Below are 14,377 nucleotides of genomic sequence, written 5' to 3' on the forward strand. Positions count from 1 at the left end.
CTAGGCACAGGACCCACCACTCCAACCTTGATAGTAGAGACAACCACATCGACCACAACAACGCCAAGTGGGACCCCGCCTCCTTTGGCTTCCACTCCTACTCCTCCAGCTCCTCCTGAGACCACAACGCCCATTCAACCTCCCACCAGCACTCTCGGTGTGAGCACCCAGACTACAGTACGCACCACCCCTACCACGGCGATTTCCACGTTCACCACTACGCCACTCCCGTCTCCCAGCATCAGCATCAGCACGGGTTCCACCGAGGGAATGTCCACCCAGATATACTGCTGTTTCTTGAATGATACGTATTACGGACCAGGTGAGAAGCAATGACCGCAGATTCATTCCCCAAGGCTTCTGGAGAAGGTGCTAAGTGTGCTTCCATTCACAAAGGAGGAAACGAGACTAAATACTTGTAGGGCATCAGCTGGAAAGTGGGGCTTGTGTAAGCAGCCTGGTGTTCCTACAGATCAGTTACCCCCAGCATAGAACCCTGGTGGCTGTCTGCCTCCTTCAAGAGCCAGCCCATAGGGGGAGCTGCTCTGGCTCTGGCTGCCCGGTGATCCACGTGGGAAGTTGGTTTTTAGAAACAAACCCTTCCTTCTGTCTTATAAGTTCCAAGGCAGGAGAGCGATAAGGGCTAGGCAGCTGGGGTCAAGTGATTTGCCCAGAAAGGAAGTGTCTGAGGTCAAATTTGAACCTAGGACCTGATGCCAGGCCTGGCTCTATCCACTGAGCCACCCAGCCCCCTCTCACATGAGGTTCTTCTGGTCAAGTATAGCCTACAATGACCTCGTCTTCATGTGGTTTGCTCGGTATATGCAGTCCTTTCTCTTTTGGCTTATTGGGGAGGCTTCTTCCCTGGCAGGTGAATTGGTGTACAACGGGACCCATGGAGACTACTGCTACTACGTCAACTGCTCCTTTGAATGCCAACTTGAGATCTTCAACTGGTCCTGTCCTTCCACACCCCAACCCACCCCAACCTCAACCCCAACCTCACCCTCATCCCCAACCTCATCCCCAACCTCATCCCCAACCTCACCCTCATCCCCAACCTCATCCCCAACCTCATCCCCAACCTCATCCCCAACCTCATCGCCATCTTCAACACCAACCACGACATCACAATCTACATCCTCAACGCCCACACCATCTCCAGGATGCCCTGACTTTGTGCCACCACGGCAGGTCTGTAGCTGCTCATGCTGAGGCTATATACTGGTGTCCACACTTCTTGAAAAGTCTACAGGAATCTAGTAGTGCCCATCTAGTGCCCACAGATGAGACCTTTGCTTTACCACTTTCTCTGAGCCTCCTGGCCACCCCCCCCCAGACATAGGGATAGATTTGCACTGACCCTTTCCTGCTCTCACCCGGACCCCTAGTGAGCAAGCCTGACTAGTCTCTTCCCTCCCATCCATCATGTAAGTGAGCAGGCCTGGGTGGCTCCCAAGATCTTTTCCATCTCCAGGTCCATAAGCCCAAGAGATTTGGAGAAGGGAGCTTGGAGTTAGTGGCACAGCCTGTGACCAAGTCATTACCAAGCTCTCTGGCCAAGAAGGGGCCCACGCTCCAAATATGGGCTCATTTCCCCACTAACTGGGAGCTCCAGGCTGCTGGAGGGATCCCTCCACCACCTCCTCTCAAACTGTGGAGGCAAATAGTGTTCTAGCTTCCTCCTCCAAGGCTCCTCCAAGGCCATTTTCATTCCATCTCTTTCATCTGAGTGGGGGGGGGGCCTGAGGCTAGAGCCTTGGGCCACCAGGCCTGGCTGAGATGGGGCTAGCTGGGCCCTCCTGGGGTTCACAGCCTGGTGCTGGGAGAGAACTCACTGCTAACAAGCATGGAAGCCCGCGCAAGGTGCTCTCCCACAACATCCCTCCGGATTTTATGAATCCCATTCAACAGATGGGGAAATGGAGGGGATAAGGGACTCCACTCCAGCTCAGGAGCGGCCTCCCGTCCCGGGCCCTTGCTTCCACACTGTCCTGCCTCCCCACAGTAGCCCCAAGAGAAGGGATTGGCCTTGGAGTGTCAGGACCGAGGGAGGCTGGGCTCCAGGTTCCGGCCGATGCTTGCTTTCATCTTCCCTCCCTCGGCCGTAGGAGAACGAGACTTGGTGGCTGTGTAACTGTACCATGGCAGTGTGCAAGCATGACAACACAGTGGAGATTTTCGAGAAGGAGTGCAACCCACCCCCCAAGCCCGTGTGTAGCAATGGCCTCAACCCTGTGTGGGTCCTGGACCCTGATGGCTGCTGCGGCCACTGGGAGTGTGACTGTAAGTGCCTGCCCACTCCTGCATCGACCATCATCCTCTGCTTCCTCTGGCCCCTGGGGGTTCATCCCCGGAAGAGAGAAGGACGGGCATGCTGTAGTGGGTCAGATCTGGCTCATTAGCAAGTACCCAGGCGAGGGTATGCCGGGAACTGTCCCAGGTGCTGAGCCTCCTCAGTGCCCCACAGGGGCTTGGTTGGCCAGGAGGGTGGGTCACTTTGGGAGTTTGGGGAGAGGCATTCTCAGGTCGAGAGCCTAACCTTGCTACGGGGGATGTGTGCAAATGGGGCCTGATGCCCCTTCCCAGGGACGAGGCTTTGGGGGCCTTCTAGCCACCATGGTAACGCAGGGCAAATGCTGCTGCTTTTCCAGGCTACTGCACCGGCTGGGGAGACCCCCATTACACTACCTTTGATGGACTGTACTACAGCTACCAGGGGAACTGCACCTACGTGCTAGTGGAAGAGATCTCTCAGACCGTGGACAACTTCGGAGTTTACATCGACAACTACCACTGTGACGTCAACGACAAGGTGTCCTGCCCACGCACCCTCATCGTCAGGCACGAGACCCAGGAGGTGCTCATCAAGACCATCCAGATGGCACCCATGAAGGTCCAGGTGCGCTGGGGGGTGTTCAGAGCTCCGGACCAGGCATGGGGAAGGGGGCACTCCACTGGGCAAGGGACTCTCAATCAACATGCCAATTGGCAAGCATTTAGGAAGGACCTCCTATGGAGCAGGCACTGGGCGGGGTGCCAGGGCCATTAGGAGAAAACTAGAATAATCCCTGCCCTCAAGGAACTCCCAATGGGCAAGACAACACGCACGATAACTTAATACATGCAAGAATCCTACATGAAGGAAAGAAGGTGTCCTTGAGGAGGCTGAGGGTGAGGGCTGACCAGAAAAGACTCCTGCAGAAGCTGGGATTTGGGGCTGATTCTCAAAGGAATTCAGGGGTCCTGGGAGGCAGCCTTGTGGAGGGAATGCATTGCAGGCAGAGGGGACAGCTGGGATAAAGGCGTGGAAAGGGGAGATCAGTGTCCTGTGTGAAGCCAGTGTGGCTGGAGCTCAGAGTTCCTGAAGAGGACTGAAGGGAAGGGGCAAGGTTCAAGGGACCACAGAAGAGTCTGTAGAGGCAGTATGATGTTTCTTTAAGGAAGGACGGCCAGCAGGGGGAGAGTCACTAGGAAGCTAGGGCAATAGTCCAGGGGCAGGAGATGAGGATTCTGGGAATGGAGGGGAGGGACACAGAGCAGCAGCTATTGTGAAGGTCAAGTTGGCTAGGTTTGGCCAAGACTGGCTTCTGGGGAGGGGGAGAAGGAAGAGTGAAGGGTCGAGGATGCCTCCTCCAGGGCTTTGGGCCTGGGAGCACTTCTCTCAGCATCTGCTTGTCAGAGGGAGTGTATCCACTGAGGCAGGGAAGAAGGGCCGAGGGGAGTCAGGGAGGGCAGAAGCCCTGGTTTCCTTTCCATCTGGGTGTCTCCTGGCACATTGAGCCCTGGGCTTCCCCAGCTGAGGCTCTCGCTTTCCCTTGGGCTGGTTCTTGGCCCCAGGAGTGCCTCTCTTGTTCTCATGGCCAGTCCCACCGCCCTGGCCGGCCTGCTGGTTCTGTTGGGACTTGAATTCAAGCTGATTCCCTTAATTTTAGGCAGAGGCTGTAGGGATGACTCTGGGCCTCTCCCTGGCTAGGAGACGGTGTTGCCCTTCCAAGCTGGGCCACCCGACTGGCTTTCCTGCTCCTCTGAGCCCCCAACTCCTCAGGAGCCATCTTGTGGCCTCTTCCTGACTCTTCCCTGTGCTGCAGGTCCTGGTGAACAAGCAGACCGTGTCGCTGCCCTATCGGAAATACGGCCTCCAGGTTTATGAGGCTGGCATCAATTACGTGGTGGATATTCCCGAACTCGGTGTCCTGGTGTCCTACAATGGCCTGTCCTTCGCCATCAAGATGCCTTACAGCAAATTCGGCAACAACACCAAAGGCCAGTGTGGTAAGGAAGGACCCTGAGCCTCTGAGGCCAAGTCCCCCTCCCCAAGGCTGTGGCCCAGAGCCCTCCCAGTGTGGAAGGGGCTCTCCCTTCCTGGAGATTGGCAGCAGCTCCAGATGGGGCTACAACCTGTGAGCTCACGTGGCACTAGTTCTTGTGGGCCTTGGGGGTGGGGGGTTCCTCTTGCTCCCTGCCTCCAAGGGTTCTGTTCCATGAGCCTGTGGGAATCCTGGTATGGGGGGCAGGGGCAGGGACTAGAGCCAGGCCATGGGGATCAAGGGGAGCTGATGATGTCTGTCACCCAAGGGACCCTGAGCCCCTCTCTCTGGTGCCCTGAGCCGAGCCGAGGAGCCCTGCTCACATCCAGCTACCCCTTTGGGCTCCCCGTGACCTGGCTGGCTTCGAAGCCTCAAGCGGCTCTCTTTTCCTCTGGATTGTTTCATGGGAGCCTCCCAAAGGCTCATGGGATGAACCCAACATTGCCACTATTCTAGGCAGGCAGTAGGGGAAGCAAGGACAGGGCGAGCCTTAGTATCAGGGTGTCCTGGGAGCTCCATCTGGGACCCTGGAAGGGCCTTGGATCAGTGGCCCGTGCCCAATGGCTGCCTGGCCTGACTGCCCCTGGCTGGGTGGGAGGGAGGGTTGCCTCGTGAAGCTTGTTGGTACATAGCAGGGGTCTGTGGCTTCCTGGCCACTGCATGGAGGCACTCTGGAGCCCAGCTGGTAGTCCCAGCTGCCTTCCTTCCCACGCAGCCATTCCTTTTGCTGAGTAGAACCTTGGCCTGACAGGCCCCTGGATTCCCCCCAGAATGCTCTGAGGCTTCGTGGTCCCCTCCTGCCGCCCCAGCCCCAGCCCCAGCCAGACTGCTGGCATCGCCCCATGGCCAATGGGCAGCTGGGGGCATCCCAGGCACCTGGCTCAGGGCCTGGCTTTGGAGATCCTGGAGGGCTTTTCTCCCTTCCCAGGTACTTGCACCAACAGCACAGCTGACGACTGCATGCTGCCCAGCGGGGAGGTCATCTCAGACTGTGAAATCATGGCCGACGAGTGGGTGGTGAATGACCCCTCGAAGCCGCACTGCCCTCACACCATCTCCACGACCAAATCCCCCTCTGTCACCCAGCCTGGAGGGCAGACGCCCCCCGAGGGCTGTGTCCCCTCGCCTCTCTGCGAGCTCATCAAGAGCAGGTAACCCCCTGAAGACTGCCCCCTGAGCGATAACCCCAGCTCCTTCTCTATCTGCCCCTTTCCCTTGCTTAGCCTCCCTTTTCCCTTGTGTCAATGGGGACAATCACAGCTGCCTAGAGCATTCCTGCTTCATAGGGACATGGGAGGGCCGAACGTGGCAGGGCTGGCCGCGGGTCCCAGAAAACTCTGTGCCCCGAAGGCACTGCTGGCCCCTAGTCTGGCTGGTGCTTCTGCTGCACTGGGCAAGCTCTCAGCTCTCTCCATCCACCTTCGCTGGGGTCTCAGGAGCCCATTTTGCAGATGGGAACTCTTCTAACCGGTGGGGTCGGTAGGCTGTGCAGCAGCTGAGGTGAGGACCCAGGTGTCCTGGCCTCTAGTGAGCTACAGGATTGTACAGAGCTGTAGCTGGAAGGAACCTTGGGGGTGGGTAACTGAGTCCAAACCTCTCCTTTACACCTTTACAGAGGGGGAAACTGAGGCTCAGGGAATCAAAGTGACCTTGGCCACTGAGTCAGGGACAGGGTCCCCGACTTGGAGCTGGAATGCAGACTAGGGAATGTGTCCTCAGATCCCCAGTTGTGCAGAGGAGAACTTGGGAAAGGGAGGGGGGCCTCTTTACTTCTTCCGAGTCACCGCACGTTCCTGCCAGGATATGGGGGGCGGCTTTCAGCCCAGAGGCAGCAGGAGGAGCTCAGAGACCTCTGGGAAGGCAATGGTGCATGGCTAGGGGGAGCCCTCCATAACCTGGGCGGCTCAGTGACCATGAAGTGGCAGGTGAAGTAGTGAGCGCCCCCTCAGGGGCATTATTCAAGGGTATCCCATCAGAAGCGGGCAGAGGGATGCTGGCGCAGGGAGAGAGTTGGCTTGGGTGCCTTGGTGGTCCCTTCCAGCTTAGAGATCCCCTCCCATAATCTCTCTCCTGCCCAGCAGCCACAGTGGGGAAGAAGGTTTGGGGTCTTAGTCTGTCGGGTCATCTTCTCCTTCCCCAACCTTCTTGCCTCAGTTACCTTTTCCCAGATCCAACTCATGCTGGCCTGAGGTTTCTCAAAGGCTCCCTCATTCCTTGGTGGAGGTGGGTCTGCCAGGCATGTCTGTGGGTCTCCCCAGAGCTCCTGGCAACGAGGTGCCAGGTGCACTCAAGGTGCCTCCCGCTGGGGTGGGGGCCCGGAGGACCAGGCTTCAGAACCAGCTGGAGGGTGCTGGTGGAGGGTGTCTGGGCGGGCAGCAGGGGCACCGAACGCCTCGGAGGACCCCAGGCAGACAGATAAGGGGCTCCTGTTCTCCCCTCAGCCTATTCGCCAAGTGCCACCAGCACGCCCCACCCCAGCACTACTACGAAGCCTGCATCTTTGACAGCTGCTTCGTGCCTGACTCTGGCATGGAGTGTGCCAGCCTGCAGACCTACGCGGCCCTCTGTGCACAGGAGGGCATCTGCATTAGCTGGCGAGAGCACGCCCACGGTGCCTGTGGTGAGTAGGGTCGCCCAGCGGCCGCTCTGCCTTCCACACCCCACAGCCAGGATGGGCAGCCCAGCCCCGTGCCAGGCCACTGGGGGGGGGGCTCAGGAAGGTGAGAGCAGGAACGACTGTGAGGGAGGGAGAGGGGGAGAGGAAAAGGGGCAGGAGAGGGAGGTGAGGAGGGTCCCAGTGGCCTCCCTCTGTCCTCCCCTCGTCTGAGTTCCCACCGTTTCCTGAGCCTCTCACTGCGGTGGGCCTGGCTGGCTGGCTGGGTGGGACAGCCTGGGGAGTGGGGGAGTGGGAGGTCGGATGGGGGGATGAGCGGACTGATGGAGCATGGATGGCGGCTTTGTTCAGGAGTGCAGAGGGCAGGAAGGGCAGGAAGGGCAGGAAGGGGGAGCACGTCAGGCTTGATGGGTTTGCCTTCTGTCCCCCAGATGTGACGTGCCCAGCTCACAGGGAGTACAAGGCGTGCGGCCCTGCTGAAGAGCCGACCTGCAAGTCGAGGTAAGGGGCCCCTCCTCCGGCCGGCCCCGGCCCCCTCCTCGTCCCTCGCAGCTTGTCCCGGCCCGAAGCTCAGACCTTGGGCAGCGCCCTGCCAGTCTGCGGAGGCCCATTTCACCCTGCCCGTCCCCCTGCTGACTCAGTGCTTCCTCAGCCCCCCAGAGGGGGTCAGTGTGTGGAGACCCCCCTCCTTCCCCCCCAGGCCTCGAGCCTGACCCTGCCCTCCCCATTCTCCCAGCTCCGAGGAGCCCCGGGACAACAGAACGATGGAAGGCTGCTTCTGCCCGGAGGGGACCACCAGCTTCGCCCCGGGTGTGGACGTCTGTGTGGAGACCTGCGGTAGGTCCCCTGCCCCCAGCCGCTCCTCAGGGGGGCTCGGGCCTGAATTGCCCCCCCTCACCGGCCCCTTCTTTCTCTTCCTCTCCAGGCTGTGTGGGACCAGACAATGTGCCCAGAGAGGTCAGTCTTTGTCGCCTTGGGCAGGGCCGGGGTGCGGGGAGCGTGAGAGAGGGGGACCCCCCCTGCACCACAGGGGGATCCAGGAGAGGCGGCCTCGCCCCGTCCCTCTTAACAAGGCAGCCAGGGCTGAGCCTGCTGGCCCGTGTGGGAGGCCCCCTGGCCCCGGGCTCCTCCCGGCTTTGCAGAGATCCGAGCCCCGCTCTGAAGGGCTGGCGCCGGGCAGTGGCAGACCCAGATTGGGGGGGGGCTCTCTCCTGGTCCCGGGCGGTCAGGCGGCCTGTGGGGGTCTCCGCTCCCTCCCTGAGTCCCTCCCCCCTCCCGCTCCCTATTGCCTCTCTGTGTCCCGCTAGTTTGGGGAACGCTTTGAGTTTGACTGCAAGAACTGCATCTGCCTGGAAGGAGGCAGCGGCATCGTGTGCGAGGCCAAGCAGTGCAGCCAGACGAAGCCCGAGACGTGCCAGGAGGACGGCACGTACCCCGTCACCGAGGTGGACCCCAGCGACACCTGCTGCAACGTCACCTCCTGCAGTAAGTCACTGGTGCCCTGAGGCCGCGGAGGCAGGCGCTGGGCGCAGCGGGGCTTCTCCGGCCGTTTCACCCCATTGGCACCCTGGCATGGAGGATCAGCCCACCCCGCCCCCTGGGGATCCCCGGGCAGGGCTCTCTAAACATCTATCGAATAGAATCCACTCCCAGGGATCTGAGCCCTCCCTCGTTCCTTCGCACCCGGGAAGGTGTCGGCTGTGCTCGGAGGTTCCGTCCTCGGGGTCCGTGCTTCAGGCCATCCCCTGGAGGCTGCCCGTATAGGACGTTCTCTCGGCTCTCCTCCTCCCCCTCTGTTATCTCCTGCAGCTCTTCCCACAGTTCTGGAGGGGAGCCCCTTCGTCATCGCGGCTCCCCATCGCGGCTTGTTTGGCCCTTCCCCACGGCCGGCGCACGTGCCCTCAAGGCCCGCCTCTTTGCCACCCCAAAGAGAGCCGCCCTCCATGCTTCGGGGCACCCGGGCTCTTTCCTCTGGTGCTCTGGGTCTGCCGGCTCTTGGCACGTGATTCCGGGCTGCTTTCCCGAATCTCTTTCTGCCCCCACAGAGTGCAACGTTAGCCTGTGCCAGGCGAAGCCACCCGCGTGCTCTGTGGGATTCCAGCTGAAGACGCAGCTTGTCCCCGGCAGGTGCTGCCCCATCCACACTTGTGGTGAGTCTTGCCCCGCGGCAGGGCAGAGAGAGGGCATCCTCCGGGGCCGCTTCCCTGCCGCTGGAGGGATGCCCAGGGAGGCCTCCAGCGAAGGAAGGGGCGGGAACCGGGCTGCTGTGGCCCAGGGCCTTGGGCTGGGCGCCATCTCTGCCGAGCCCGGGGAGGAGAAGGGGCAGGGACAGGGCTGACTAAGGGCAGAAGGCTGCTGAGGGCAGGCCCAGCTCCTGTCCTGCAGCCACTGGACAGCCTTGAACCAGCTTTGATGCCCCTGTTGTGTGCCAGGCACGGCAGGGTGACCTGGAGACAGAAACGCCCCCAACAAGGGTCCCTGCCCGACTGCCCCAATGGGAGGAGCTCCAGGGGTGGAGGGAGATCCAGGCCTGATGCTCCGGGGAGAGTTTGGGCAGCCGGCCCCGAAGTCTCCTCCAAGTTGTTGGGAGGCTTAGGAGGGCCTTGAGGAATGCCCGCGGGCAGGAAACTCAGAAGCCTGGAACCCGGGCAGCTTCTGTCCAGGCTGCCCTGGGAGTCGTTATTGGCTAGAGAGAGGGGGATGGTGGCGGGCTGGAAGCCACTGAGGGAAGGGCCAGGACAAAGCCCGGCAAGCCACGAGTCCTGACAGCCTGCCTGTTCCTTTGTGCCTTCTAGAGCCCAAGGGTGTCTGTGTCCTGGGGGAGGCCGAATACAAGGTGAGCTCTCCAGCCTCCCTGGACATGGCCGGGGCAGGCCACCTGGGCGGGGGTGGGGGGGCAGGGAGCCCCAGCTCAGCCTGGCAGGACATGTAGCACAAGATGCAGGGCCCTGCTTCGTCCCCCAGAGCCTCCCTCTCTGTCTGTCTCTGACTCTCTCTGTCTCTCTGCACCTCCCAACACCCCGACCCCCACCCTCACAGCCGGGAGCGCCAGTATTTTCTGACAAGTGCCAAGACTGCTTCTGTACGGAGAAGGTCAACGCCACGTCTCACCTGAACATCATCTCGTGTTCACACGTGCCCTGCAATGTCTCCTGCAAGCCCGTGAGTGCTTCCTCCCGTGCTGGGGGGCTCATTACTCCTCCCGCTGGCTTCCCTCTCAGCCCCCCCCCCCCCGGCCTCCCGGGAACGGTACCCGGATCTGACTCGGGCCAGCGCCATCCCCTCTGCCTCCTCCCGGCTGGGCTCCAGGCCCCTCCTGGGGTCAGACTCCCCTGCTCAATGTTGGGTCCTTCCCAGGGCTTCGAAGCTGTCAAAGTGCCAGGTGAATGCTGCCCCAAGTGCGAGCAGACCCACTGTGTGATGCACCAGACGGGCGACTTGCTGCTCCTCAAGGTCAGTGTGGCCCCCCGCCCAGCCCTGGTATCGTGGGCCCGAGGGGTGCTCGGATCCGCTCCAGAGGGAAGAGAACGCCGAGAGAGCAGCTCCGCAGCTGCCCGGGCTCTCGTCCCTCATCCCGCCCTCCTCTCGGCACCCCCAGCCTGGCGAGATGAAGAATGACCCTCAGGACAACTGCACCATCTACAGCTGCGTGAAGATCCAAGGGCAGCTCATCTCCTCCGTCTCCGAGATCACGTGTCCCGACCTGGACGTGGCCTCCTGCGTGCCGGTGAGTGGCCCCCCCGCCCCGGCCATTCCGCTTCCCCAGAGTTTTCCTTCAGGGTGCTGAGGTGGGGAGGCGGCCGGAGTGGGGGGGCTCATGGAGGCACGGGGGGACGAGAACCTGCCATCCATCTGCCAGCCTGCCCCCAAACAGTCCTCCAGCCTCCCTTTTTTTAACCCCTCATCTTCCATCTTGGAGTCAGTACTGTGTATCGGCTCCTAGGCAGAAGAGCGGTCAGGGTGGGCCATGGGGGTCAAGTGACTTGCCCAGGGTTACACAGCTGGGAAGTGTCTGAGGCTAGATTTGAACCCAGGACCTCCCATCTCTAGGCCTGGTTCTCAATCCACTGAACCACCCAGCTGCAACCCCCCTCCAGCCTCCCTTTGAAGACCTTCAGGGAGGGGGACCCAGCACCTCCTGAGGCAGCCCCTGGCATGCTGGGAAGTTCTTCCTGACGCGCAGAATGATTTTGCTTCCCCTTTGTTCGTGGTTCTGCCTTCTGGGGCCAAGCAGCACTAGGCAGATTCTTCCCCCCATGATAACCCTTCAGGCATCCCTGAGCTTTGGCTTCTCCAGGCTCTCCAGGGACCCTCTAGAGCCCCGAAGACATTTTAGCAATGGGAACTCCTATTTCTAGGGGCCTTTGGGAGGTCACATAAGCTCTTCTTCCCTCTTTCCTAGGGCACCATCAAGCTGATGGCTAATGGCTGCTGTAAGACATGTGAGTACCCAGCTCTGGTGCGGCTGAGAGAGCCTGGCTGGTCAACTTGGACTTGGTCAGAAGTGGAGAGAGTGTCCTCTCTGGGAGGGGATGGGGGGGGGGAGCAGGGGAAAGAGCTTTACTCCTGAGCCGAGTGTGGGTTGGAGGAATTGTGGGGCTGCTGATCTGAGAAGACCCAGGACAAGAGGGGAAGGGCACACCATCTCCTATGGGTCAAATGAGGCTCTCACTTTTGGAAGCATCCTACTCTTTCCCTCCTTCCTTCCTTCCTTCCTTCCTTCCTTCCTTCCTTCCTTCCTTCCTTCCTTCCTTCCTTCCTTCCTTCCTTCCCTCCTTCCCTTCCCTTCCTTTCCCTTTCCCCTTTCCCCTTTCCCCTTTCCCCTTTCCCCTTTCCTTTCCTTTCCTTTCCTTTCCTTTCCTTTCCTTTCCTTTCCTTTCCTTTCCTTTCCTTTCCTTTCCTTTCCTCCAATATTAAAGTAACTTCTGTGGGGGGGCACCAGGCTAGGTGTGTGCAGGGGGTAATGCCCAGTTTAGCTGTGCCAGTATTTTGATAGGCAGGCTCAGAACAAGGCTCTTGGATCTGGAGACAGGAGAGAAGAGGCAGGTGCAGTAAAGGAGTGTCTGGTGCTAGTGATTAGGGAAGGCCTGGAGAAGCCTGGAGGGATTGAGTCCTGTCCAGTCACAGACACTTCCCGAGTTCCTGAGGCCCTCCCTGCCTCCTTTCCTTCCCAGGCACATTCCGCAATGAGACCAGGATACCTTGTGCCACGGTGCCAAGCAAGAAGGTGATTTCCGTGGGGAATTGCAAGAAGGAATTGGTGGTCAATCACTGCTCGGGAGCCTGTGGGACATTTGCTAGGTAAGTCGAGGTCCTGAGGGTGGTACGGGGTAGGAGAGGGAATCTAAGGGGGGCCTGGCCTTGGGTGGGCCATTGTAGAGCTGCGGGGGGGGGCCTTTCCTCACCCTCCTGGAGAGTGCGTGGAGCAGAGGCCTCTTTGGCAGGCTGGGCTGGCCCAGGAAGTCCCAGGGAGGAAGGGCTGAAGGCGGCCTAGAACTCAGCCGCCGTGACTAGCTGGTGACCTCGTCCCTCTCCCCGATGAAAGCGCGCCTGGCGTTGGATGTGCTCTCAGTGGGATTTGGTGGGAGGCCGGAGAGCAGGGAGAGACTCCAGGAGACGTTGCTGCTGCGTGACAGTGGCTACCGGGGCCTATGAGGACGCTGGGAGAGTGGGTGGCCAGCCCCTATTTGTTCCCTGCTTGAGCCCCCCGAAGCCCCTGACCTGGCCATCCCTGCCTTCCTCCCAGGTACCTGGAGGAGTCCCAGAGCATGGACCATCAGTGCTCTTGCTGCCAGGAGGTGAAGACAAGCCAGAAGACGGTGCAGCTGGAATGTGAGGGAGGGGGCACGCTGCAGCACGAGTACACCTACATCGAGAGCTGCGGCTGCCAGGACACCGTGTGTGGCCTTCCTCTGACCAAGGGCAAGAAGGACCTGCAGAGTCGCTCCCGCCGGGCCCTGCTGAAGTCCAGGGGCTGAGCCCTGGCCGTGCCCACACTGCCCCTCTTCCGATATTTATCTTCTGATCTTGTCAAGCTCTTTTTACCCTTTAATAAAATCGTGCAACCCTAACCCTAAGCCTTCCTGCTCTTCTGCCTTGGAACCCATACTTAGAGCCTATTCCAAGATGGAAGGGAAGGCTTAAAAAAGAAGAGTTGCTTGTCGTATGTTCCCCAAATGGGAGGGAGGCCTAGGGCTGGGGCGAGCTGGCCTCTGCCCCAATTACAGAGAGCAGGGCCAGGATGAGCCAGAGGAGCCTTGGAAGCCACCCCAGGCAAGCAGACATTCCAAGGGGGCACCTCCACGGGCCCTCTTCTCATCGGCCTTTGAGGCCCCCTTTGGAGCCCCCAGGGCAGGGGCAGCCAGCCAGAATCTTCTCAAGGCACCTCGGGGGGTGTCTCTGGTCCTCTCTGGGCTGAGCCCCCCCAAGCCTCCCTCCTCCCTGCCAAAGAGCTCCACTTCCTCCAAGGATGCTCTCTGGGCGCTGTCCAGCATCTCTCCCAGAGCAGGGCCAGGGCCCAGACCTCTGGTGGATCCTCCCAATATGGCCTGGCCAGGCTTTGGGTAGAGGGTCCTCGGGCCACTTGTCTCCTCTCACTTAGCCCCCCAGCGTCACCCACAGCTTATGCTCAGGAAATTCTGGCTGGGAGGATGGTGACGGGGCGTCTCCTGGTAAAGCTTCCCTGCAGCCACTAGGGGTCACCCACAGGACTTGGGGATCCCAGGCTCTGGAGAAAGGAGGGTGCAGGCCGCCCCTTCCCTTTGCAGCCCATGGCTTTGCAGCAAAAGCAGAGTTTGTCCCTTTTGCCCTGGGCAGGGCAGCCCCTTGGGGTGGGAGTTGGAGGGTGCTGTGGGGACCCCTGCCTTACCTGCACTTGTCTAAGGAGCACAAGAGACAGCCCTTGGCAGAAAGAGCCCCGACAGCCCTCAGGGGAGCTGCCCTGCCCTCTTGGTGCCAGGGTGCTCCCAGTTCCAGAGGGTACCCTCTGTGCCCTCAGCAGACCTCCATACTAGAACCGGGGGGAAGAAAAGGTGTGAGCAGAGAATGCAGGCAGGCCTCCCAGGGGGGAAACAAACCCTTCTCCTAGCCGAGCTCGTGGACTCAGGGCCTGCCTCAGCTTGCCTCTTGTCTCCCTTCACAAGAAACCAGCTATGTGAAATGTGAATGCCGCAGGTGCCAGGGGCCGGGCCACTTCCTCTTTGGCCAATGATCAGGGCGCCCCCATCTCCTACCGCTGCTCGGAGCTGTGTCTCCCTTGGTTCCCGCCTGCCAGAGCTGGCAGCCTCTTTCTCCAAACCCTCCTTGCCCATATCCGTATCCCTCCTGCAGCCAATATCCATAGCCTCCTCTGGCCCGTGGAGTTCCTGACTCTGCCCACAGGGAGGCCAGTGGCCTGGCTGGCACGGAGCGACCCACTGCCCCTGGAGGTTTGGACCTGGGCCAGCAAGCTAGA

General features: G+C 60.5%; 1 protein-coding gene across 1 annotated transcript in view; it reads left to right on the forward strand.

Moving 5' to 3' along the window:
• Positions 1–12,980, forward strand: part of MUC2 (mucin 2, oligomeric mucus/gel-forming) — a 43,768-nt gene extending 30,788 nt beyond the window's left edge. The window contains exons 31-49 of the mRNA XM_044682085.1: positions 5–322; positions 872–1,194; positions 2,112–2,286; positions 2,655–2,902; positions 4,092–4,275; positions 5,239–5,461; positions 6,752–6,930; positions 7,356–7,425; positions 7,661–7,761; positions 7,850–7,881; positions 8,232–8,409; positions 8,970–9,074; positions 9,720–9,760; positions 9,964–10,086; positions 10,282–10,377; positions 10,523–10,651; positions 11,327–11,366; positions 12,099–12,225; positions 12,671–12,980. Of these exons, the coding sequence (XP_044538020.1) occupies positions 5–322; positions 872–1,194; positions 2,112–2,286; positions 2,655–2,902; positions 4,092–4,275; positions 5,239–5,461; positions 6,752–6,930; positions 7,356–7,425; positions 7,661–7,761; positions 7,850–7,881; positions 8,232–8,409; positions 8,970–9,074; positions 9,720–9,760; positions 9,964–10,086; positions 10,282–10,377; positions 10,523–10,651; positions 11,327–11,366; positions 12,099–12,225; positions 12,671–12,902 (2,924 nt within the window). The 3' untranslated portion in view covers positions 12,903–12,980. The remainder of the gene's footprint in view (positions 1–4; positions 323–871; positions 1,195–2,111; positions 2,287–2,654; positions 2,903–4,091; positions 4,276–5,238; positions 5,462–6,751; positions 6,931–7,355; positions 7,426–7,660; positions 7,762–7,849; positions 7,882–8,231; positions 8,410–8,969; positions 9,075–9,719; positions 9,761–9,963; positions 10,087–10,281; positions 10,378–10,522; positions 10,652–11,326; positions 11,367–12,098; positions 12,226–12,670) is intronic.
• Positions 12,981–14,377: the final 1,397 nt, after the last annotated feature.

Source organism: Gracilinanus agilis, chromosome 6 (genome assembly GCF_016433145.1).
Source record: "Gracilinanus agilis isolate LMUSP501 chromosome 6, AgileGrace, whole genome shotgun sequence".
NCBI lineage: Eukaryota > Metazoa > Chordata > Mammalia > Didelphimorphia > Didelphidae > Gracilinanus > Gracilinanus agilis.